At 41.5% G+C, this 24,958-nt stretch overlaps 1 protein-coding gene across 2 annotated transcripts in view; it reads left to right on the top strand.

Annotated features, from left to right (window-relative positions):
• Window positions 1-21,490, top strand: part of LDAH (lipid droplet associated hydrolase) — a 113,567-nt gene extending 92,077 nt beyond the window's left edge. For both annotated transcript variants that reach the window (XM_069011673.1, XM_069011672.1), the window contains 2 exons: window positions 5,655-5,737; window positions 18,344-21,490. In XM_069011673.1, coding sequence (XP_068867774.1) covers window positions 5,655-5,737; window positions 18,344-18,535 — 275 coding nt within the window. In that variant the 3' untranslated portion in view covers window positions 18,536-21,490. The remainder of the gene's footprint in view (window positions 1-5,654; window positions 5,738-18,343) is intronic.
• Window positions 21,491-24,958: the final 3,468 nt, after the last annotated feature.

Here is a 24,958-nt window from a genome sequence, read left to right as displayed (position 1 = left end):
AGCTGTGTTAGGGATGTGAGTGGCGGAATACAGTGTGTGTGTTTGCTGAGGTTACAGATAGCACCTTGCTGGAATATGCTGCAGATATGCTGGAGAGGGACAGGATCAAAGTGACCTTCACAAGCTAAGAGAAGTGCTGGGGGGGCAAGGAGGAGGAGAATGCTGTCATTCCTTAAAGAGCCAAGTTGTTCTGTACATAAATTTCTTACAAAGATGGTAAATTACTGGTTAAGCAATAGTTCCACAAGAAAAAATCATGGGAATATTGTGGGTCACAAGTTCATGTGGGTTAATGTGTTGTAAAGTGAGGCATGATTCTCATACGTACTGAGAGGTACAAGGGCTGAAAGAGGTGCAGATCTGCTGTTGAAGAGGGAGAGACACACTGGCATGAGCTGAAAGCCTGCATTAGTAAAATTCAAGAGAGGTGAGCCACTGGACTTATCCACAGGAAACCAAGAAAAAATAGCAGCAGACATAGAGAATGGTACCTAAAAGGGGAGGTTGATGTACGTATAAGTTACCTGTCCTTTGTAGAGATTTGCCCTAAGATTGATTGTATTAACTGTGTTTGCTGTTAGAGGAGCTCAGGGCAACACACTTGAAGTGAATGCGTCAAATATGTGTGTGGGTCAGTTTCCTGGGGCAGCAAGGTTCATAATTAATTGCATATGACATTAAAAAGTACTTCCTTTTATTGTTTTGTATTTAAATATATTGTGCTGTAAGAGAGGGAAAACCAGTGTGTCATGAAGTATCACGAACATGATGGCAACAGATCTTTAATTGTACTTCTTTGATTGTTTTCCCCACCATTCTGTTTTGCAGTGTCCCTCAGGGAATGTGGCTGTCAGCATACACAGTCCTTCAGGTGTGGTCACACAGTGTGATTTCTGTAGCTGTACTGCAGAATTCTCTATCATCCTCCTCCTCCTATTTATGAAACTTAGTACATGGTCTGATTGGACTTCTGAGTTAATGTGGATAGTGAACACCAGTCATCTTGGGTGGAATCATTCTGATACCATTATTTGCATTGATTTATAAGCTTGTAATGGAAAAAAATACTCTGCTTTTTTTTCTGTATGTATCTTGATTTCTTTAATTTGAACTTCATTAGTGCATTGATTCTTTTTCTCTCTTCTCGTTGGATTTCTCACATTCTCACTGCCTGTTCCTCACAAACTATCATCATGTCCTGTGCAAATGCTGTGAATAAAGTATGTATCCATTTACCAGATCATTAAGAAATAAGGTACCCATTGTTTTGATATCGAGGTGGACTAGAATCTTAGGCCAGGATTCATTCCACCTCAATTCAGGTTAAGGTCTAAAGGTTTTATCGCTGAAAATAGAGTCATCTTGAGAAATGATTTAATCCATCCCAGAAATGATCAATTTGCCAGGTGTGTTCAATGATTATTTAGAGATTTTAAAACAAAATTTCAAATTGTATTCTTTTACTATTATTTATTTAAATTTTATTATTATAAATTTATTATTTTTAAAATTGTGATGGATCTAGACCTTCTTTGTTGTTATGAAGACCAGATTATTTAAGCCTAGTTTTTTTATTTGCTTCCAAGCTCCTTATCATATTACAATCTTTCATTTACAGATGTTTAATTCCAGCCAAAATTTGTTGTGTGGTATGTGAGAGAGTTTTTAAACAACCTGTAATTTTTGTCATCTGGTTATGCATACTGAAGAATTTACAGATCAGTAAAATGCTATTTTCCTTTGTAAAATTAGTAGCAATTGGATAGTATTTTCTACTCCCAGAGCCATAGGACAGGGTGATTCTTGTGTAGCAAGATTGTTACTAACTTAGCAATTCTCTATTTAGAGTTCTTTCAAACTCTTAAATTTGCCTTCTAGCCCTGATATATTCTGTATTCTCCACTGTTGCTACTTCTTGATATCTCACTACTCAAAGACAAGTTGTTAATGCCGGAAAAAGAATATATAGAGCAGAAACCTCCTGAATGTATTGAACAAGAAAGTTGAATGCCATAAAGGAAAGTCATTTATCTTCCAAGCAGTGTTATTATCTTCTTTAGCTGCTCCCTTAGCCTGTACAAATTCTGTTGTAGGCCTCTTGTTTCTGGTATACCTAAGGAATATTTTATTGTTTATTTTTAAATCCTTTAATGTTTGTTCTTGGAAACCTACTTTTGCTCTTTGCAATTTCCTCTTACTTAACGCCTGCTGAAGTTTAAGTTCCTGTTTATTGGTTTCCCTAGGATCATGTTTCCAAAATTTGAAGGATTCCTGTTTGGTTGAAATAGACTCTTGAACCTTGCTGTTCATCCGGTTTAGCTTAATCCTGCCTTCCTGGTTCCCTTTCTTGCACATTACCCAAACCTTCAGAGACATTTCCTTTTGAAGTACTGCTCTTACTGCCTTTGCTGTCTTACGGTTTTACTTTTAGGATCTCTATGACTAATCTCAGTTTACTAAGTGTGTGAATTCCACTTCAGTTCTTATTATTTACTGAAAAAAACACACAAGCCACCCAGAACTATGAGCAGACTGCATGGAGAACAGGAGATAGGACAGAGGAACCAGGAAGATGAGAGAAGGGGAGCAGGGCAGTACTTACTGTTCCCACTGTATGACTGAACTGGGGATGGAGAGCTGCCTACAGAGTCCCAGTGGTGTTGAATCTGTTGGGTTCTGCACTGGTGGTCACTGGTGTTGTCATCCCTGCCCTCCATCCACTGCAGGTACTGCAAGGTAATGCAGAAGCTCTGACTGCAGGTGTGCTATCTGTTGTGGCCTGATAACAAGGACCTCATCATGGGCTGGAAAGTCTTGACATACCAAGATCCTCATGTAGTGCATTTGGTACAAGCCCTGTTGCCACAGATATCCTGCCAAATCCATGTTCTTGCACTTAGTGCTTTGTGAAGTCTTGTTAATCCATAGTGAGCCACCTTGGTTAGCTGAAGGACCAGCACTTAGAGTAGCAAGGGCTGCACTCCACATCCTGCCTTCTGACACAGAGCAGGGCTTTTGACTGACAGATACCTTCAGTTATAGGTAGGAGTTCTGAGCACTAAAGTCATAGTTACCACATTAGAAACAGGACTCAATATGAAATGAATTACCTACCTTAAGGAATTCCTCATTATAGACTCATAGAATGGTTTGGGTTGGAAAGGACCTTAAAGATCATCCAGTTCTAACTCCCCTGCCGTGGGCAGGGTCACCTTTCACTAAACCAGGTTGCACAAAGCCCCATCCAACCTGGCCTTGAACACTTCCAGGGATGGGGCATCCACAGCTTCTCTGGGCAACCCATGCCAGTGCCTCACCACCCACACAGTAAAGAACTTCTTCCTAATATCCAATCTAAACCTGCCCTCTTTGAGCTTAAGGCCATTCCCCCTTGTCCTGTCACTCCATGCCCTTGTGAGAATTCCCTCTCCATCTCTCTTGCTGCCCCTTTGGATACTGGAAAGTGCTATAAAGTCTCCCCAAATCCTTCTCTCATCCAGGCTAAACAGCCTCAACTCTCTCATTCTGTCTTCACAGGAGAGGTGCTCCAGCCCTGTGATCAGTTTAGTGACTCTCCTCTGGACTAGTTCCAATTGTCTTTCCTATCTCTTATTTAAGTTTTTCCTAGATGATTTTTGAAGATGCATTCAAAGATGCATGTCCTTCTAAAAACAAGGTGTGTAATTCATCTGGAGCTGAATTGAGAAGACAATGACCAATGTCAGAATATGAACTCAACAATGCTGTAGATGCACAGACTTTTGCCAGCTGCACCACAGGATTAAATGACTGGGTTACTAGACATGAAACTGCACAGAGACCCCTTTGCCCAGCAAAGTAGGATGGGACCAGCAAATTTGCTGGACTGTCTATGACAACCTTTTCATCTTGTCTAGGTGAAGAAGGCAGAGCTCTGCAGGCATAAAACAGAATTGCATCATTTTGGCTGGCTCAGAAGTAGATGCTACTTTCTAGGATTTTTTTTTTTTTTCATTTGAGAGCATTGGCTTTGTCTTTTAACATTTGATCTCCAGTGCCATCACTCATCTCTCTGGTGGCATTCTGTTTCCTTAGAGCACTGCTGGAATTCAGCCAATTCCATGTTTTGGTCACCACCAAAGACCTATGTGATTGCCATTTCCTCCCCTATATCACAGTGTGAGAATGGTTTACTCCTGTCTCAAAGCAGTATCAGATCCAACACTGTCATTAACTACTTGTGCACTAAGCTTCATTGGTCCAGATTTTTAAAAATTGTCAGAATCTTTCCTTTCTCCTGTTTTCCAGGAGAGGATTTAGTATCTTAAAATACTTTCAGTCATTCAAAGACCTAGAAATTGAAATGCTTTTAGATAATTTAGCTATATTGGTTTTGTAAACTGGTGAGAAAGTAGAATATTGTCCTTTATTACCACTTATAGGTTATGAATGTCTCTGTGATCAGAGGTCAGGAGAGGCTTGGACATCTTACTAGCCCAGTAAGCTGACTGGTCCAAAAGAGAGATAAAAGAAGTACTAATTCTTTGGCTAGTTTCACATTTCTTCAGTACAGCACTGATGACAGAAATGGATAGCCCTTATTAAAACACCCTTTGAAGGTCCTCTCATATTCTGGAAACATAATGCATGGAGCAACTCCTGATTCTGCAGTTGAATACATGAGGTTTGTTGGAGCAGTGGAACTCATTATCTACAGTGCTAGTTCAAAGCCAGCTTTTGGACTGTACATTGAGCTTCTGTAGGTTCTGTTGTAACAAAAGTCAGGCCACGTAGACACAGTGCAATCCTTCTGTGTCAGAGTGTTTAAATTGGTGAATATTTAGGTACACAGACAGACCAGCCCACTTTTCAGAAGTGTGTCATTTCCATTGCTGTCTAACATACATCAGATACGTATATTATGAACTCAAGACTTCATAAAATTAATTAGGTGTCCAAACATTAGACTCAGTCATTTATGTCTCCGAGACAGTATCTTGCAGATCAACTCAAAATAAGTTGCACTGAGCCATTTTTAATACTTTACATTCCAGAAAGGTAAGGCTTAGACATTTGGTGTCCAGTCCAGTCCTGACTGGGAAGGTACCATCTGTTTTATGCAGGACAACCACGTATTTGTAGTTGCCATTGTTTTTACTATTTGTTGTGTTGAATATTTTAATGACTTGCATATTGAGATGTCAATAATTTAATCATCTACTGATTAATAACGCCTCGTAATGTATGTTGTGTATTTAAAGCCCAGTCTTGAAAACCCTTTGTGGGTGATACATCATACTTAACCTTTACCTTTCTAAAAGTCTGTAGTGAAAGCTGGTCATTAGAGTTCTTTCTCTGGTCAGGGGAGAGTGAGTCATCACCATGGGTTGATCTAGAAGTCTGTAGGATCAATGGATAGAGTTATGATCCAAAGATCCTTTCCATTCATTATGGATTTGATTAATAGGAGGTGACTTAATTCAGTCTGTATGCCATTTAATCATTTGGTTAGGTGAGATAAAACTGCTCTTTCTGTCAGTGGCACTCCTTTCCCTGGGATTGTTGAGATGATGACTGCTCTAGTTGCCCTGCTTTTTTGCAGAGTTGTGTCTGTATTATTTTTTTCTAAAAGTTTTGCTGTGTATTTACATTATTGCCTTTTTCTCTTTCTGCAGCCAACATCTTGTACATGGCAAGTCAAGAAATGATGAAGGTGGTGGAGAGAGACAGTACAACCATAAAGCAAAATTTAAAGAAGGTAACTATTTAATCCTCAGTTTTCAAAGGAAGCCCACATGCATGAGGAGATGTTATACCCATTATATTTGCACAAAACCAGAATTTCAGCAGGCTCGATTGTACTTTTTTTTTGAGTGTCATTCCATTAACTTTGGAGAAGCCACTAAAGGGGTCACTGATCCTTAAAATGTGTTGATCCACACCTTTGTAGATGTAGTATTCACTGCTATCAGATATACCAACCCAGCTGGTTTGTTTTCCTTGCTGGAAGAGCAGTCTGTGTTCGGGCTGAGCATGAGGTGTGGTTCCCAGTGGGGCCTGTAGTTACCTGGGCTCTGATCACACAGACAGGTGGCCAGGCTGGAAATGAGGGGCTGATGGGCCAAATCCTCTGACTTTGCTGTTGGACAGGTCAAGAAGAACGTGTATCCTCTGTTCTGGGGCGTGTCAGTTATTACCATGGGATTCTGCAGGCTCAGTCTTTCCATGGCTTCAGAATGTAACGGAGAGGAGTCAGCAACGTTATGGCTCCACTGTTTTAGCCATTGGACAGTAGTGTAAGAGAAGTTCCTGAGGCTGGAGCTGCTGCTCTACAGGTGAATTAATTCATTTCAGGGGACCTTTCTCACACTGAGCTTTCTTGGATTTATTGTTGAAAGAGATTCTGTGAAGTTCTTATCTGGACTAATTGCATTTTCCCAGTCATGGTTCAGGGGTTGGCCCAGGCCAGGAACTGGAGTTCTGATGTGGTCACCCTGTGGTCACCATGTTTTGGAGGCTGAGATAATTTAATAGTGTGACCATGGTCAGACAATTCCAGATGGCTTATGAGCCAGAAAACTGTCACATTTAATAAACTTCCATTGAGATAGCCTTTGTGTGAGTAGATAATCAGTATAACATATTATTCTACTGTGTCCCCTTCCTTCCCTTAATTTTTTTGTATCATCCCTGTCTTTTTGCTGGAAGAATGATTCCAGCACTTTGCACTGGAAGAGATTTTCCTCAGAGAATGGGGTTTTCTAGAACAGAGGTCCTAGATCTCTGCAAAATTACTCTGTGCCTTTTAAATAGAAATGGTACAAAGTTCATTTCATAAAACAGTCTTTCTTTTTGTGTCTGAAAATAGATTTATTTTTTATTTAGCCCATTTGCCTTCTCTGCACTTTGAAAGGTATGTTCATATTTTAAAGGAGTTGAAGTAGCACACATGAACAGGGATCCCTGTAGCTGGCATGCCTGGGCTTTCTCATTTTTGTTGCACAGCACTCGAAGGTCTCCTGCAATTTGTGGGGAATCTCAGTGAGACTGAAGGGCTCATCTTGCAGACTGCAAATACTCCTGTTGTCTTAAATGAAACTTTCCATGGGTCAATCCAAACCCCAGTGAATTCAAGGAAAATGGTTGATTTTATTGACTGAATCACCCCTCCAAGTGTCAGGGAGCTGGAGGGCCTTCCTGTTCTCTGGACATGAGCCAAGGCTGACCCCACTCAGGGAGTGCCCTCTCCAAGCAGGATGCAGTCCCACAGCACCGGAGCAGAGCACAGAACAGGGTCTGTTGACTGTCCCAGACAACGCAAAACAATGAACCAGGTCCAGCATCCCTCCAGAGAATCCAGTCAGGAGCAAAAGGGGACAGAGGCAGGAGTGGCGACAAGGCTACAACGTGGGTCCAAAATCTACCCAGGAGGGATTGCCAGAGACACGGTGGAAGGGAATCTGCAAGGTGGGAGCCATCCAGGTGACAAGCTGTGTACAGTGTAGGTCTGATGTCAGTCTGGGACACAGGGCCAGGGCTGGAGTCACTCTACAGTGTAGCTTGGGAGGCTGAGACCAAAGGCGAAGGAGGGAGCTGGAGACCCTGGAGCCCTGTGCAGGGAGCGTGGGCTGGGGGCTAGGTAAGGCTGGGGAGGGCTGTCAGTGCCCTGAAGGGTGGGACTGCAGGTCCCTGTGTTGGCCAGGGTACAAACTGAAGAGTGCAGGAGTCCAGGTGCTTGTGGAAATGTTAATCACAAGCACACGTGCCTGAAGTTAAGCATAAGTGCTGTGTTGGATGGGACAGTGGTGGTGACAATCAGCTGCAGCTCTGGTGACTTCAGGTGGTCTATCAGATGCTTCACATTACAAAAAATCTGATTTCTTGTACTGAATGAAGGCCCATAGCCAACAGTAAGAGTTTGCAGGTGTACTAGTCTGCTCCATCTGTGCTTTTGTTGACTCTGTCAATCTAAGCATAGCTTTGGCAGGCAGGAGCTGTTTTAAACCTGTGTTAACTTTGTTTTATTGATTCTTCTATGTCCTCATGCATGTGTGGCAAACATACTCAACAAAAAGTTGAAGCAAGCCTACAAGAATTGGCAAACTGAAGAAAAAACTGGTCTAAAAACGAAGCTAAATGCTTCTCTTTTTTCATCTTCTAGTAATTTCTGGGAATGTAAGAATTAAGGGAAAAATTTTCAGTTTGGCATCATGTTAAATTTGAAGAGTATTGACAATAAAAATGAGCTTAACTTATAAAGGTTGGAAGTTTATAAAAACAGGAACTATAGTCCAAGTTGCTATAGAGCTGGCAAGCTGTTGCTTCAAAAAATTTATACTGTTTAGTAGTTGCTGTGATCATATGGTAAAAGCCAATCTTAACACCTGACTTTGCCAGCTGCTGTGGAATAGAAAAGTTATTTCTGGATGTTATTTGCATTCTGTGATCTGAATGAAGAGACGCAAAATTATTCCAATCTTTCCATGTCCAGATTTAACTATAACTAATACTAGCTAGGGACTAGGAGAAATTTTATCACCGGACTTCAGATTCTTAGTCTAACAAAGTTAGTTGCTTGGATTTGTGTTGAAAGAATGGGATCTGGAATATTGTTTGGATAATTAAGTGAGGTTTTTCACTTAAACTCTTTTAAAGTCAGAAGTTGTGCACATTAAATAGCAGTGGAACTTTATGAGGAGGATGGAGACCTGTCTTCTAACAAAGTAATATAAGTAATATATGATAGAGCTTTTGAAACATTGTGTAAAACTATTTGTCCAGATCAAGCAGTACATGAATGTACAGGAATTTGAGCTTCTTTCGGCAATGACATGGGAGGTTGTGATAAACCAGAAACACCAAACAAATAAGGTAAGGGATACTGATAAAAGATTTCCTCAGCTCTGGAGGTTAATTATTAGCTGATCATGTCTAAGGCAGCTGAGCTACCTATGTTCTTTCACTCTCGTAACACCAACTCCCTTTCCTAACAGAAGCTGGAGGCAGAGATGAACTACTGAACTAGAGGAAGTTTATTGTAATTCCTGCACAAAAGGAAGTGGGTGTAATTCCATGTTCTTAAAAGATGGATCAGCACTGAGCATCATGGAGCTTTTACAAATAGAATAAGAAAAAATTTAAAAGGCAAAGGAAAATGGATGTTGGGCATTCACTAGCATGCCTGGAATGGACAGTGGTATTTCCTTATAGAGATTCTCTACAGCACTTAACTTTTTAAGTTTGTGTCATGACCCATTCACTGTTCTCTTTTAAGACTTAGCCTTATTGACTCCTGTTCTGTCAAGTAAGCTTATAAACCTGTTAAAATAAATATAACCTTATATAAATCAAGGAGATAATTGCACGAAAGGGTAGAACTAGGGTGCTTACAGAGGAAGTTCTCTTTTTAAATAATCACCCCTCTGATTTTATATTTATTGAGAAATACATCTGGTTCATTACTCCATGTGTAATACACAGTAGTCCTATTTTGAAATGTAGGATCTGCTCCAAAGCCCTTTTAAATCCATTGAAGAGCTTCCACAGGCTTCAGGAATTCTTGAATCAGTGAATTTTCTGTAGTGGTTTGTAATTTGTTAAGATCATAAACCATCTCCTCCAACTGCAAATCGGGATTCTTTTGGTTAGCATGTTAAACCAAAAAACATTGATATGCTCCTTGAGTTTTTTGCCAGTGGTCTGGTGTAGCAGTTGCATTGATTGCATAAGGAAAAAGACAGGAAACATCTGAAGAAGAGATACAAAGATGAAAAAGCTAACCTGTTGTCTGAGAAAAAAGGTATAAACTGGAAGTTTATGGATGTATTAACCTATTTTCACTCAAACTGTGGAAGTCTGTGTTGTAGGTGGCTTATAACCACTCATTTTGTAGATGTGTAGGTGGGGAAGAAATTCAGTTTTGAAAAAATTAAATTAATGAAGTGAATGTTTACTACTTCTTGCATTTAGAATTTAAAGCAGTGCGAGTTTGTATCACACCAATGATACCATAATGTGTTCTCCAAGAGTAACAATTAAATACTGGCATGCAGAGATTTAGAATACAAGCTGAAGAATGAAGTATTTCCTTTCCACAGAGAAGTGCTAGGTTTTTCTTTTGCAAAATTGTCCTTGCTACAGAAATTTTTTAAAACTAAGCAACCAAGAACTATTTTGACCCCTGAAGCAGCTGTTTTCATGTTGCCCAGTGTTTTTGTTTGAGTCTCTGTAGACATCCATGGGGGTTTGTAATTATTCCCAGTGAGAGGAGCATGATCTGAAGATACGTGCTTAAAAGAATTCTACAAATATTTTGCCTGCCCACAGCCTGAGTTAGGTGCTTGCCTACATTTGTGAAAAACCTTCCAAGCACTCTTTCTGAATAGGTGCAAAGTGTTCTCTTGAGCCAAGAACACCTCTTTTTTTGGCTGGTCTCACATCCTTTTTGGCCTACATTCCCTGGAGGTGCAGAGTTGAAGCCAGGGAAGTTGCACATGTGCTTGGGGATTTTGGTGCTGTGTCATTTAACCACAAGAACAACCTTCTCTTTGAAGTGCCCAGAATGCCTAATCAGGGATCAGCAGCTTCTCTCCTGGGTGGAAAAGGATCCCAGTGAGCATTTTAAAAAGCCAGTTAGCACAATATCCTTACCTGTGATGTTTCACTTACTCTGTAACTGAGTGCCTGTTACCATCATTTGTGCTGTGTGGTATTCTAGTGTGGTATTCTAGTGTGGTATTCTTGATGACAAGAATTTCCAAAATGTTTGGGGTGGGTATAAGGTGTGTGCTGCACACAATGAGCAAAGACAGCAATATTTCCCCAGCCTTCTGAAGAATATTTAAAAGTTACCACTGACCCCTTACTACCCCTTTATTTCTTACCTCCTACTGTGCACACCACTGGGGAAAATTGCCATTTACAGCCACATGCTGATCCTGCTGTTGCAAGAGCAATTTGACTGACTTACCTTAGTTAACGTCCCACTGAGATAGATAGTGTCAGGCTGATACTCAGAGGGAAAAACTATTTGCAGTAAATATGGTTGGAAGAATCTGTCCCAGCACTTCTATTGCTTAAATAGTGGTTTCAGGTCTGTTTGTTTTTATTTTGGTATTTATACAGACTTGACTTCTGAAATATTCATGTTCCTGACACATCTAAATATATACCCTTGAAATGCTTTTAAGTCTTTAAAAGTAACATAGATAATCTAAATAAGTTAATCACTCTGATTTGTTGATAAATCCTGTGCGTCCTTTTAAAAAGCACAGTTTTACTTTGCATTGAGTTTGACCCATCATTATCTGTGAGAAAGTGGAAATAAAAGTGGCCTCTCTTGATCTCATGGGTCTTTGTGCAGAGCAGTCGGTGGCACTGCTAACACACTGCAGCAGAGTTAAAGAGAAGCCCTTTTCCCTTTGTCGATTTACCAAGTTTCAGCACCAATAAAGGCATGAAAACTGTGTAGATTACTTACTGGACACTGGGGAGAGCAGTAACACACCTGGAATCATATGCCAAGTTAGCCACTACATCAGGCCCTGTGTAAGGGTTTGCATCCTAGTTTCTTTGATAGTAAAATGTTTCTCCACCTCCTTTCCAGCCAGGGAAGCTGGTTTTGTTTTTTATTTATACTGGTTTAACAGAAGTGGCCACCATCTTTGTGTTAAATAAACTCTCCACAAGCTCTTGAACTACCCATTACAGCATAGCTACAAGTCCTACAGGTCAGTATTTCAAAAGAGCATCGTGTACCCCAGATTGTCAACTGCCTCTTCTCAAAACACTCCAACTGGAAACCTTTGGCTTCACACTGCCCTTGCACAGTTGAGAAAACCCAGTTCTGGTAAAACAAGCTGAGAAACAAGTTCCCAGGACCTTACCATCAAACTGGCTGATCTCAACCACGGCAGGAACATGAGGGAGAGAGATGGTATCTCGGAGAACCATATCCCATAGCATTTAGGGCTTCCTAGGGCAATGCCAGCTCTTCAAATTCCCAGAAGCTAAAGTACAACTGAAGCAAATTAAAAAAAAGTATGTCCCAAATCAGTCTGTTCCCATGTCATTTATCCTATTCTTTTGGCAGGGTAAGGTGGAGACACTTTCATAATTCCAGAGAAGCTAAGTCATTTTCTATAAACCTTGGTTGAAACTAAAATTAATTCTGGGATAATGCCTTTTAAACTAGTTTTCATCCAAGAACAAATGAAACTACTCACTGGTTACTGCCGAGAGATGTCAACCAGAGAGAAGCTGCTGTGGCAGCCAGTGAATTCCTGTGGGAGTAATACTGATAAAATGCGAGTGTATCAGAGACAAGGATTTCAGCAAGGACACTGTTTATTGCATGTGTGCTGCTCCTTTATATCCACAGAGATCAGTCCTTCACTCTTGGCCATCACTGGAGTGGTGCCTGCCCATGTAGTAAGATCCTAAAGTTTTTATAACATGTACCAAATTCCAGAGAGATAGAAAAAACTCAGTTAATATATTTTAACTTTTTAAATTTGCTTTTCAATGCTGGCTAATGACAATTACAGAAGAGGAAGAAAAGAAATCTCTCTGTAATTTTTACTTCTGTAAACTGTCATACATGCTGTAACAAGTGCCAATGGAGTCAACTGCAGGAAATCTTTATTATTTTCTTAGAAACTCTTTAAAATGTAAACATCCTGTTGATACAAATCTCAGATTCTTCTGATGTTTACTTAGCAGCTGCCATCATTGTGCAGTGTCAGAGTACACATACCATATTACAGGGTATGAAGCTGACAGAGCCCTATTTGCACTTGTGTTTTATTTTACAGAAGCTAAGGCTGAAAATACTCCTGAGCCATTTAATGGTAAATCATCTTCTAAGAATACTGCCGTTATTTTAAAGCTATTTGAAATTTAGAAGTTGCATAAGTATTTCAAATGCAGCATTGAAATGGCTGGTAAAGACAGCCCACGTCCCCTTCACTCTGCCCTCAACATCAGATCCTGAAAGAGGACATGTTTTAGTCACTCATAGCAAGCAGGATATTGCATCAGGAATCATAAAGTCCTTGTCATGTCCAGTGGTAGCTGCCATTTCCCTTCTGAGTCAGGAATACCTGGCAGTCTCACCGTTCAATATTGCAAAAGAATAAGAGATAATCCTCTCACCCTCATGGCAGAAAAGTTTAAAAAAGTGCAAATATTGGAAAGTTTAAGCCCAGAGGAAAATTAGAAAGAACTTCCTATTTATTGTTTTGCAAATCTATTTATTTTTAGCTAGTCTAATTATTTTGGGGGCCTGACTCATCATTTCTGAATGCTTAGATTGGCAGCAGCTTTCCATTGCTGGGGCAGTGGTTGTGCTGACTCAGGATGTCTTTGCAGCCATCCACCATCCACAGGAAAATATGCACTTTACAGATCCATGCAAGCCATTCAGTGCATGCCAGTGTTCCCTGCATTAATGGAGATCCCATGTGCCTCTGGCTACACATGGTAATAATTTGTTAATTATTCCTGCCTGCCTGCTGCAACAGTAAAGCTCCTGATGTTAAAATGAAGATGAGGAGATGGATTCTGGGAACTTTGCCTTAAATATATCTAAAATTATTTTGTTTAAATACATTAGGAAAGAGGGTGACATTTTAAAGTCATTTATTTTGTGTCTGTGTGTGACACAGGCAAAGAGCAGAGACATTTTGTCATTCAGAAGGAGATCCTCAATTTCACAAATGACAGTCAAGTAGCTGTCTGTTTTCCTAGGCCCTGTACCAGCATCTGGATCACTGAAAATTTACACCTTCATTGCAGTCTTGCTCTTTCTCATAATCCAGTAATAAGGAAGCATTTTGAAAACAATTCTGCAGTTAAGAAACACTTCTGTTAAAGTTTTGGATGTGCAAGCATGGGCACCTGGACAGAATGCACACACACCAGCACATGCACAGGAAATAAGCAGACAAAATAACTGCAGCATCAAGCTCCCCAAGTCTCCTGTTTAAAAACTGTTCTTAGTTGGTTATAACAGACCCAAACCTTAGTTGCATATATGACACAAGTGCCTGTCCTACCTTGAATGGGTTTATTTCAATCCAAAGGGTTCTACAATGTCTACAGATAAAGCTCAGGGGAAAATGCATTGTTTTCTCATGGTAACAATTCCTAGCTTGGAGAAGGAAGCTTCTGATTCCAGTGTAGAGGAGACACATGCAGAGCTAGTAAAGAGGGGAACTAGTGAGGGAGCAGTAAACAGAGAGTAGGAGGAGGCAGGAAGAACCAAAGGCTCTGTTTGTTTGGCCAAAGGAAGGCTTCTGGTGCTGTGTGAGGTGGTGGATTGGAGGTAACCAAGCAAGGCCATCTTTCCTGAATGTGTGATGGAAATTGGGATGCCTGGTACATATGTAAACACCACGATACAGTGACCTGTACTTAGATGTTTTTCTGCTGGACTGAACTCAACCCTGATGCTAGGAACAACTGATAGTCTGAGAGGCGCTTGAGGAGCAGCACTGGGAGTAGAGGCTCTAGAAAAAACAACTAGGGTTGGAATTGGGACACAGAATGAGATGGAGGACCCAGCAGACTAAAATTTGGACTATGCAGGGCAAGAATGTGGGACTAGAAGTAGTAGAAGTTGGAATTGATGAGGTAGAGAGAAAAGAGCTGAAATAAAGAACCAAAGGGGGTGTAGAGCAGTCTTGAGACCAGAAAGGGACAAGACAAAAGAAGTCATACCTGTAAAGAGTGGACAAGTAACTGGACAAGTAGTTCGTAAATGTCCTGCCCTTTTCTCCTTGGAATGGAACCTGAGTTTCAAAAATCTTACTGTTCCTGTTGTCAGCAGGTACCAGTGACTATGTTTACCTTAAGAACAGAAGCAGGACAATAGAAGAGAATTTGTAGACATGGATAGTAAGTGGTGAGGACCTGGTGTTCCCAGTTGAGGCACCTGAGAGGGTTATTACTTTAGCCAACAGTTGTCTGGTCCCATGGACTGAATGTCCATTGGTGACTGGAGCTTGTTAAGTGTGATCCTGAAGGGCATCTTTGCTTTAGTTTCAGTTGGAAGAGCTCCATGTGGTCCAAAGTATGGGAACCAAAGTATGTGAACCAAAGTATGTTAAATATGGACAATCTGGACATTTGCTTCAAAAACAGGCCATAGATTCAAAATAAATCATTAATTTCTGTGCTGGATGCCTCCAATGTGACACCAGCAGAAAGGTGTCTCATGTTCCTCTGGCCAGAAGCTGACAGTGCTGCTTCTTTCAATTATGCCATGACCTTAAGGAACAGAGGCCTAAGCAGCAAATCTAGAGGTGTTGACACTGTTGGCAGTACATGTAGGTGCTACATGTGAAATACCTGGGGTTTGGTTGACCTCCTCAAAGCCCAGCAGACTGTACACACAAGTTCTGCTAAAACCAGTTGATGTTGCATTACCAAACATTTCACAGTTGGGGAGGAATGACCTCAATTCAGACACCTTTTGTGTAAGCATTCAGCACTGATCTTTCATTAAAACATCCCTTTTCCTTTTTCTTCTTTCACTAACCAAAAGACCTGTGTAATGAAGGAGACAGCAGGATGCAGAACTCCTACCTCACCTCTGACAGAAGGGGTAAAATGCCTATTGAAAAATGAGTAAATAAGTTCATGGTAAAGGCACCTAAACTTTAAAGAGAATGGTGTCTTGATGAAGTCATCATTATTTTTCATATGTGGTTACAGTTCTCACTTTTCTGAATATCTCATTTAAGACCTTGAAATGTATAATACAGATAGATAAACAGGGTTTCAGAACACCTGCAAGTGCGGTCCAGGAGTGCTGTCCTTTGAGTATAGTCAATACTGTGTAATGCTGCACACGCTGGAAAACCAGCTTGAGGCATTTCACTCTACACTGCATGCTTTCAAATTAATAAATGTAGTTTGACATTAATTTCTGTGCTTCCCACCTGCAAAATGAAGATAAAAATGGCCACTAAGGTGTTGCAAAACTAAATTAATAAATGTGAGCATGCGAATCCTGTAGTGGTGCATGCCAGAGGAATGCAGAGCATAAAGAAAATAAATCCTGTCTGTAAACCGTGAAGTATGTAGTAAATAAATCCTCAGACCGCACACAGAATTTAAAACGAGAAATACTATCAAATAGCAGCTCATCAGCTGAATGTCATCCTGTCAGTGGATTGAGAGAGTCAAGGATCCTTTGGATCATGCAGTGAAAGATTAAACTGTAATGCAAATAGACCAGGGGCCAGCTAAGAATGCACATAAATCTTCTGTTTAGGCATTTTCAAATCTGTGAGTTCTCAAGTTTACAACCCTACCTGGAGAACAGCCCATTTCACAGTCCATGCAGACTAAGCCAAGTATTTTATCCACCTTTGTAAGTGTAAATGGCTTTTCATCTTTTTCTAAATGATCATGTGATGAGACTCTAAGACTTGCCTTTCAAAAAATCCAACCATTTCAAGGACTACTCCATTAAACTGCAGTTGCTCCATTGCTTTTTTTCCCCCTCCATTTCATAATCTTTATTTCTGTATCTGTTGGTAATGGAGCCCAGGGTTAAACATAATTTGGTCAGATGTTTCGCTTCCAAAAGGCCTGAATGCATCTGGACATTTTACATTGGCTTTTCTGAAGAACTTTTGCTAGTATGACATCTTGTGATTGATGAATTGAAGGCAAGATCAAAAGAAATTTTCTGCTAGAGCAAACAACACACCTTGTTTTCAGCAAGTAGTGAGTGACAAAGGAAACCAATAATGTCTGTTAACATGGGATGGTTTATATTCTATGTTTTGCACATAAATAGAAGTATAGCTGGGGTTGGTGTCTGTGCAACTGAGATACTGTATTTTGGATACAGCCAATAGTCAATAATGTACAAGATGTGGGCAAATTTCAGCAAGAGAAAAGTGAGTTAGACAAAACCTTGTAATAGTTTGTGAAATGTAGTCTGGGCTCTTAGCCCACCTCTACCTCAGTGGGTCCATTTATTTATATTCCACATGGCTACAAAAATGATGGAATTGAAGATATTTTTGATGAAAGGAAAACTTCTTGTCCCCTAATTTATGTTAGCATTGCTCAGTTATTCACTGAAGTACAGAAATGAAATATGAAACAAATGCGAATAATGGAATGGGGCCAAGCTGTGTGTGTGATGTGTTGAGCAATCAGCATCGTTCTGGTACCTGCATTCAAACATTTTAGTATGAAGAGTGCTCATCATTAATCTTGTTCTTGTTCAGTCTGAAATCCATAGGTTTTTACTCTCTCCCAGACAAGTCCTTTCCCCTCATACACTTAACAGAAATTGAAAAGCATAGCTATAGCATGCAAAGTCAAGATGAAAATGGGGAGAAATGATGACTTGGGGAAACATGACCTTCACTGTTTCTAACAGAGAGAAAAGACACTTCCCTGAATATGATATTGGCCTAGAATTTACGACTTTTGTGTTTAGGTGGGCTCTACAGCAGGTAGCACCTGCTTCATGTATGTCATCAGCCAAGGTTATATTGGGCAAGATCAAATCAAAATGGACTTCTGCAGAATTTTAGTTCCATGTTACAACCCAGAAGAAAGTTCATTGATCTCTGGGAGGCCCCTGCGCTCCACACAGGCAGAACTTCACAAGGATAAGGTAGAGAGTTGGGGCTGTTCAGCCTGGAGAAGGGAAGGCTCCAGGGAGACCTTACAGCACCTTCCAGTACCTAAAGGGGGCCTGTAAGAAAAATGGGACAAAATTTTTAACAAGGCCTGTTGCAATAGGACAAGGGGCAATGGTTTTAAACTGAAAGAGGATCAATTCAGACTAGCTATAAGGAGGAAGTGTTTTTACAATGAGGGTGGTGAGACACTGGCACAGGTTGCCCAGCGAGGTGGTGGATGTCCCATCCCTGAAAACATTTAAGGTCAGGTTGGATGGGGCTTTGAGCAACCTGATACAGGTGAAGATGTCCCTGGTCACTGCTTTTTTCAAATAGCTGGAAAGCTAACACAAAAAACTTGCAACAGTTATGGAAAACAGCTGGACTGCTTAGGGGTAGACTCCATGGACAACTTGATTATTTGAGCCATAGTAAGAAATTTCTTAAGACAGCCAGGCTTTCATCAGCAGATCTCTGTTTTCAGAGTTAAGCCTGTATTGTGTTCCACAGTTTTGCAGTTGAGGAAACTGAGTCACAGGGCATTTAATTACAGGTCTTCATCATACCTGCAGACCTGGAAACAACCAAGAAGTACCAATCTGCTCTTCCTCACAGTATATGTCAGGACCTGATGCATTGCTTATTTCCAAATGATTATATTGGTTACTCCCTCAGTAACTTTCCACACTGATTATTTGATATGCTTTGCTTTCTAGCTGATTTTTTACTATGGAACTGGAGACAGCTGGTGTCCACAGCACTACTACGATGAGATCAAAATGGATTTTCCAGACGGGGACATTCGGCTCTGTGAGAAAGGGCTCCGCCATGCCTTCGTGCTCGATGCCAGCAAGGAGATGGCTGCCATGATCACAGACTGGCTACAGGACGATCTGACCAAATTATAAACACTAATTCAGTGATTAACAAGAAAATGATGTAATTATTTTGTGAACGTGTAATTATTTTGTGAGAGAGTCTGTCTTATTTTTTTTCTGTTTACTATAGATTATGGCTTGTTTTCTATTGAGATGTTTTGGCAAAAGTTAAAGAGAGACTGGCTGGTCCAAAGTATAGTTTTATTGACTCAGTGCTTACGTAGTTTCATCCTGAGTTTTCAGGACTCTGTAAGACTTGGCAAAGGGTGGAATATTTATTGTCTGCTGGCGCTGTAGACAATGCTGATAGAACTGTACCTGAGCTACTACCACCTTACTCACTGCTGGAGAAGTGTCGGGATGCGGGTGGATCCTGGCCACGGATCCTGGAATGCTGTGAAAGGCCTGGCCCTCTCCTCGTGTCTCACCCATCTGTGTAAGCCAGGTGCATGGCAGCCAGAACAGCCCAAGGCCCTGGACATCCCTGATGTTGTCTCCTCTGGGTCAGAGGGGGTTGGTCAGGCTGAGTTCAGGATGAGTTCAGGATGAATTCTGGGGAGATGTGTAGATCAGGTGTGTAGTTTCTCCAAGTCTCACCAGGGGTTTGGGGCACTGCCAGGACTCCACAGGGTATTCGAAATGCTGTAAGGTATCTGTGGCTGCTCAGCAAGGGAATACATAAGGATCTCTTGCCTGGAACATGGCCAAGTGTTTCATTTTTCAATTGACTGTAGAGAAGGGAAAGTACACTGGTCAAAAATGCCAGTATTTAAAGGTTAAAATGGATTGTAGAATCCATGTATAACAACTTCTAGGTGGCCTAGCTCTGCTAATGAAGTCCATGAGAACAGTGCTTGCTCAGCAACCTTAAAGAATTAAACCACTTTTGATGCATGTCTAAATTTCAGTTCTTTGCTCTAAGGACTGAAGTATGAAATTTTTTGCCAAGCCACAAATTAGGTAAGTTCACCATCAGAAAACATCTGTTACTGTGCCATGGCTGCACCCATGACATGGCATGAACGTTACTGTTGAGAACCAGACCCTTGCATGGTGCTGACAAGTTCACTGTTCCTCACATTTGGTGAACCCTCTCCTTTACAGATGGAACAAAGTAGAAAAAAGCATCCTACCAGTTGTGATAACAAAAGAAGTTACAGGGAATAGCTAGAAATGAAAATATTGCAAGTAAGGGGAACAAAGCCAAGTGTAATCAGGAAAAGCTTTCTAGCCATGAACCTGTGAAATAGTCTCCCTGTGGAGTTCAGAGAGACATTTATAAATAAGCAAAACACTACAGAGTATAGTCAGGGGAGGTCCTGCCCTTGCAAACAGATGAATTTAGATGATGCATTGAGTATCTAACTTACATGATTTATTACCAGTTTTGATACGGGTGAGAATGGTATTGGAGAATGTTCTCTGTGATGCAGGAAGATCAATTAATTGCTTCATTTTCTTACACTATTATACACACCCCTTCCACTGCTCTCTAAACCCCCCTTGAACCTTTCACTAATATTTAGAGCAACTTGTAATAGAGTTCAGTTCCTGGATATTTTGGACTAGTTTTCAAACCTGCAGACTGATAGTGGATTTAAGTGGCCTTTGTATCAGAAACTGGTTCAGCTTTTGAGACTAGCCAGTGGATTTTCCAATTACACTGCCACGTAATGAAATGGTACTGATGAATGGGGCAGGAATGTTGGGAACACAGTTTCAGCAGCGTGGGGAGGAACCAGACACGTTCAAAGTGAGGGCTGCCCATGCAACTGATTCTGCTCATTGGAGAGTCACAGGACTTTCCTTCTTTCTACAGGTCCATTTTCAGTCATGATCAAAACAATCCTTGAGCTCACTTTAGAAGTCCATAGTTGTGTGTGTCTGTGTGTGCTTGAATAGCCCCCAGATGCTGGCATCATCCCAGCAGGGTGGCCTTGTGGCAGATGCTCCCTGCATCCGTAGGCTGAGGTGCTCCCTGGGGCAGAGACGGGGAGGACATGCACATACATGGAGATACATTAGTGTACACATATCTGTACATGTGCACCTGTTTGTGTGTCAGCAGCATAAAAAACTGCAGTTCACTTGGTTGTTTTGGTTTGCACATTGATCTGGTTGAACAAAGCATTTGTTCTTCAAAGTATGTGGAATCAGGGAATCGGCAAAGACTCAGTTTGTGGGAGTTCAGCTGTTGTAGTGGATCTCCTGAGACCTGAAGAAATCTTGCATTAACCAAAGATGAAAAGCAATTACTACAGCCTGGAAACTGAAGCACCTATGAGAAGCAGTTGTTTACAGTGCATTATTCGTATACTTTGTATGAGAAATTAATTTAGCAATACTTGTACTTGACTTGTGTATGCCTTTTATACAAATGTTAATCCATTATACTAAATCCTAACTGCATTAAGACCTAAACTGAGATTAGGTCTGGTCAGTGATGACCAGATCTACTGCAGAAGAATGCCTTACAATTTTCTTAAAAATAATTTTCTCTAGAATTACCAAAACCATATTGATTCAATTGCTACCTTCCTCCTAGAAGCTGTTACTGTAAGGCTAAGATCTGAAAATTTGCTACTCTATTCATTGCTAAAACACACGGGCCTAGTTTCCACAGCTGTATTTCCTGAGAGGAGCAGATCCCACACAGTGAGAATCCAGCTCCTCAGAAGCCCATGGTGTTCATTGTCACCCCAGGCAAAGAGTGTCAGAAGTGCTTGTGGTCCAAATGTGCCAATTTACCATGAAAACACAGTGTGGTCTTGCCTATTTTAGACTATTTAAGAATTCTTGGAAAACCTATCACAAATATATGGACTGTATGCTGTAGCACCTACTCACTGTCATTCACATCTGTGCTTGATTCTCACCACACGAGTAACCCTGCTAGTGCAGTGACTTTGACTCATGTGCCAGTGTTTTGCTAGATCGATACCTTTTATTAAAAGTACACAACTCCAGTAACAAAAATAAATAAATTTATGGTAAAATGTAACTTGATTCTTTGTTTTGGTAACTTGTTTAGTCCTAGTTCACCTCCTTTATTACTTCATGCATACAAAATTTACAAAAATACTTGCCAAACCCCAAATTTCACATGCAATGCAGACATCTGCCAAGTGCACAGAAAATCCGTGGGTGGTAGGCACCTGACTCGCTTAAGCATTTTTATCCAGAGCCCCTCCAAAATAATCAATCAGTTTCCCCTTGCTGCCTCCAGCTCCGTGTTTGCTGCTCTGAATGAGCTATGGAGTGTGTGGATCAGTGAGGTTTGTCCCTTCAGGAAGCTGGATGAGTGCTTGCCCAGTGTTTATGGTGAAGAATTTGGAGTTGGACTCCAAGCTAAACACCAGATTCTTGACTCACGGAGACAGATTGCATACATGAGCCACGGCAGATAATCTCTTCTCTGCAGCTGAGGTCATTTATGTATTTATTTTACAAAAAATGGGTTTATACATCCATCCACTCCCCATCCCTTTCTTTGGTCTAGCTAATTGCCAGCAAAGACTTTAAACAAGATGTTCAATGTTATCATTTTAAAGTCACTCAAACTATTACTGGGTTTGGATAAACTCACTAGACCCAAGAGACTTGTTTTACTCTGTGTCACAGGTCATGCTCAGACTCCCAACTACAATAAGTTTCTGAGGCTCTTCACTTGCAGGCAAATGTTCTTTCCTGGCACATTTACAAAATAGGAATCCAGAGAGCGTCTGTGAGTGACCAGGAACTATTAAAACAGCATATATTTCTGGAACAGCTGATGGGGGTTGAGCACAAGCAGCAGATCCAGCAGTAACAGCACAAGCAGCTGCCAGGAGCGATCGCTGCTCTCAGTAGCATCACGCAGAAGTTATGGAACAGGCTAACATTCGTTCTCAGATGGGACAGGCAGGGAGGGATTTAATTAAAAACTCTTTCAGAGTGCTTGAGCTGATAGTCAACAGCCTCAGTTTTGCCTGTTGCAGGAATGTGCTTGCAGGAAAATAGTTGTGTTGCAGAAAGTTGTTTGCAGCAGCTAATAAAATACAGGGTGTTCTTTAAAACATCTGCCTGACTGTACCTGACTGCAGGGTTTGCCAGTCAGACACTCAAAGATCTTCTGCCGTCCTGTTTGAAGCAATTCACACTGAAGGAGGAAGTGGGGAGTGCTTCCCACTCTCCCCCTTTGTGAACATCTTCAGCAAAGCCCCCAGACTCTGAAATACTATGTTTCGTACATTGAGAGGAATCCATGAAGATGAGATGACTTGGAATTAGGAAAAACAGGCTTTTGCAATGTCAAGACTCATCTACTCCTCTTTCCTGACAGGCACCCCTAAAATTTGATAAGGATTCAGCTGTTCCAATCTGTCCTTGTAGGATACAGGAATACCATTTACAGAATATAAATGTTTTGAAGTGCTCTCCTCATGCAGGGAGTACTGCAGCTCACTGGTGTTTATAGGAAAGTGGAAAGGGAGGAAAAGTGAAGACAACCCTTCCCCTTCACCTCAAAGCTACGCTGCTTTAAAAAGGCCAGGAGGCGTTCTTAGCAATAAAAGAAGGCGGACTTGTGGAGGACTGGGAGCCCTTGGCACAGGAGCTCTCTGCTCTCCCTTGAAGAAGAGCGGCCTGAGGGCAAGATGATCTTCCCCGGAGATAGGCAACCTTCCTCTGGTCATGGTGAGGAAGTGAACCATGCCCAGCATGCCTTGTTTCTGTATGGTAATACCCAGCGCCCAGTTGGCTGATTGGTTTCTACCCCACCCCCTGCCTGCCCCATATAAGCTCTGCCCCCCAGCCCTGGTGCAGGGAGTGTTGTCTCTGGGCAGCCCTTCACAGGGACTGCTGGCCAATGAAGGACCTCTGTGGAACTGCCAAACGAGGCTCCTGTCTCTCTGTCCCCGAGTTCACCATGGGTGATTTCACAAAGAGCTGGAATCACAAGAGCTGGAATCACTTGTAGATGAGAAATCGCTACACTTGCTGAAATCACTTGTTGCCCAGGGAAGTCTGCCACCGGCCCTGGAAGAGCTGTTCCTTGCAGGACACTCTTTCGAGGAAGGTTGTGGCACACCGGGTTGCCCTTCCTCCGGCTCCGTTTGGAAGTAACAGGAAAGAACTTGTATTTTCACCCACAAAATAATCCCACAGGTTTTTAAGCATCCAGAGTGATCCAGTCCCAATTCAGACTATGTCCTCTTTTACTAATGCTCTGCATTTTGTTCCGTTGTATTCATGTGTGACCTTGGACATCTCCTCTGTCCTTGCTGTGCCTTTGATTTCTCTTCAGTTATAAACTGACTAGCATATGTTGTCAATTACACGAGTAGTCTGAAGTGCTGTGGAGTAAAAACCCGTGTCCACTGAACATAAACCCCACCACTCCCACTGGTTTCAGTGGAGACGTGGTGGGATGTCTGTGAATAACCATTTGCTCTCACCCTTCAATGTCCTGTTGAAAACAGTTTGTTAAGATGGCACATTCCTGTAAAGCTGCTCACAGAGTGGGCCAGGGGGCAAGGGAGCAAATGCCATCCTGCCTCCCTCCCCAGAGAACGTTTACCAAGAGATCCCCTCAGCCAGTGTGACCATAAAATGGGCATGTGGGGATGCAGGACACTGACCAAAAAGTGGGTCCTGCTTGGTCTGTCGCTCCATGTGCCACTGGGAATAGAAATGACTGTGCCTTACTCCAGCTGAGCCATGTGTTTCCGTGTGTGCTTAAGAGGAAGGGACAGCCTAGAAAATACAAGGATTTTAATAATTAATTTTTAAGTCCTTCAAGGAAACCTCTCTTTTCAGTTCTCCACATTTCTTCTGAGTCTTGAAAGCTGAATTTGCTCTGCTATGTCTAAAACACATACCTGATTGTCTTGAGGACTTCCTCCATGCCTCCAAATGTGCCTTACTTCACACCTGCATGTTCACAGTACTGTGTGCTTAGGGATACAGCAGAGAGAATCATAATCCTTATTACCTTCACTCTGCCTTCAAGGCACATGGGTGATGTCCATTGCAGGAGCACATGCTAAAGCACCTCACTCTCCGTCCAATCTGTCCTTGAACACTTCAGAGATGGGGCACCCACAGCTTCTCTGGGAAACCTGTGCCAGAGCCTCACCACCCTGACAGGAAAGTATTTCCTCATAATATCCAATCTAAATCTCTCCTCTTTTAGTTTAAAACTGTTCCCCCTTGTCCTGTCACTATCTGCCTGTGCAAAAAGTCACTCTTCCTCTTTTCCATAAGCCCCCCTTTAAGCACTGAAGGCCATACTGAGGTCTCCATGGACCCTTCTGTTGTCCAGGCTGATGGAGTCAACGGAGAGAATCCTGTTCGGCTGGCTGGAGCTGGGTAGCTACTCATCACAGCAGGTGAACACTAGTCAGAAACACAGGGAAGAAAAAGTATGTACATTTTGATGATAAATACATAACAAACACTCACTGTTGTGTGAAT

The sequence above is a fragment of the Aphelocoma coerulescens genome, chromosome 3, assembly GCF_041296385.1.
Source record: "Aphelocoma coerulescens isolate FSJ_1873_10779 chromosome 3, UR_Acoe_1.0, whole genome shotgun sequence".
Taxonomy (NCBI): Eukaryota; Metazoa; Chordata; class Aves; order Passeriformes; family Corvidae; genus Aphelocoma; species Aphelocoma coerulescens.
This window is presented reverse-complemented; position numbering and strand designations above follow the sequence as displayed.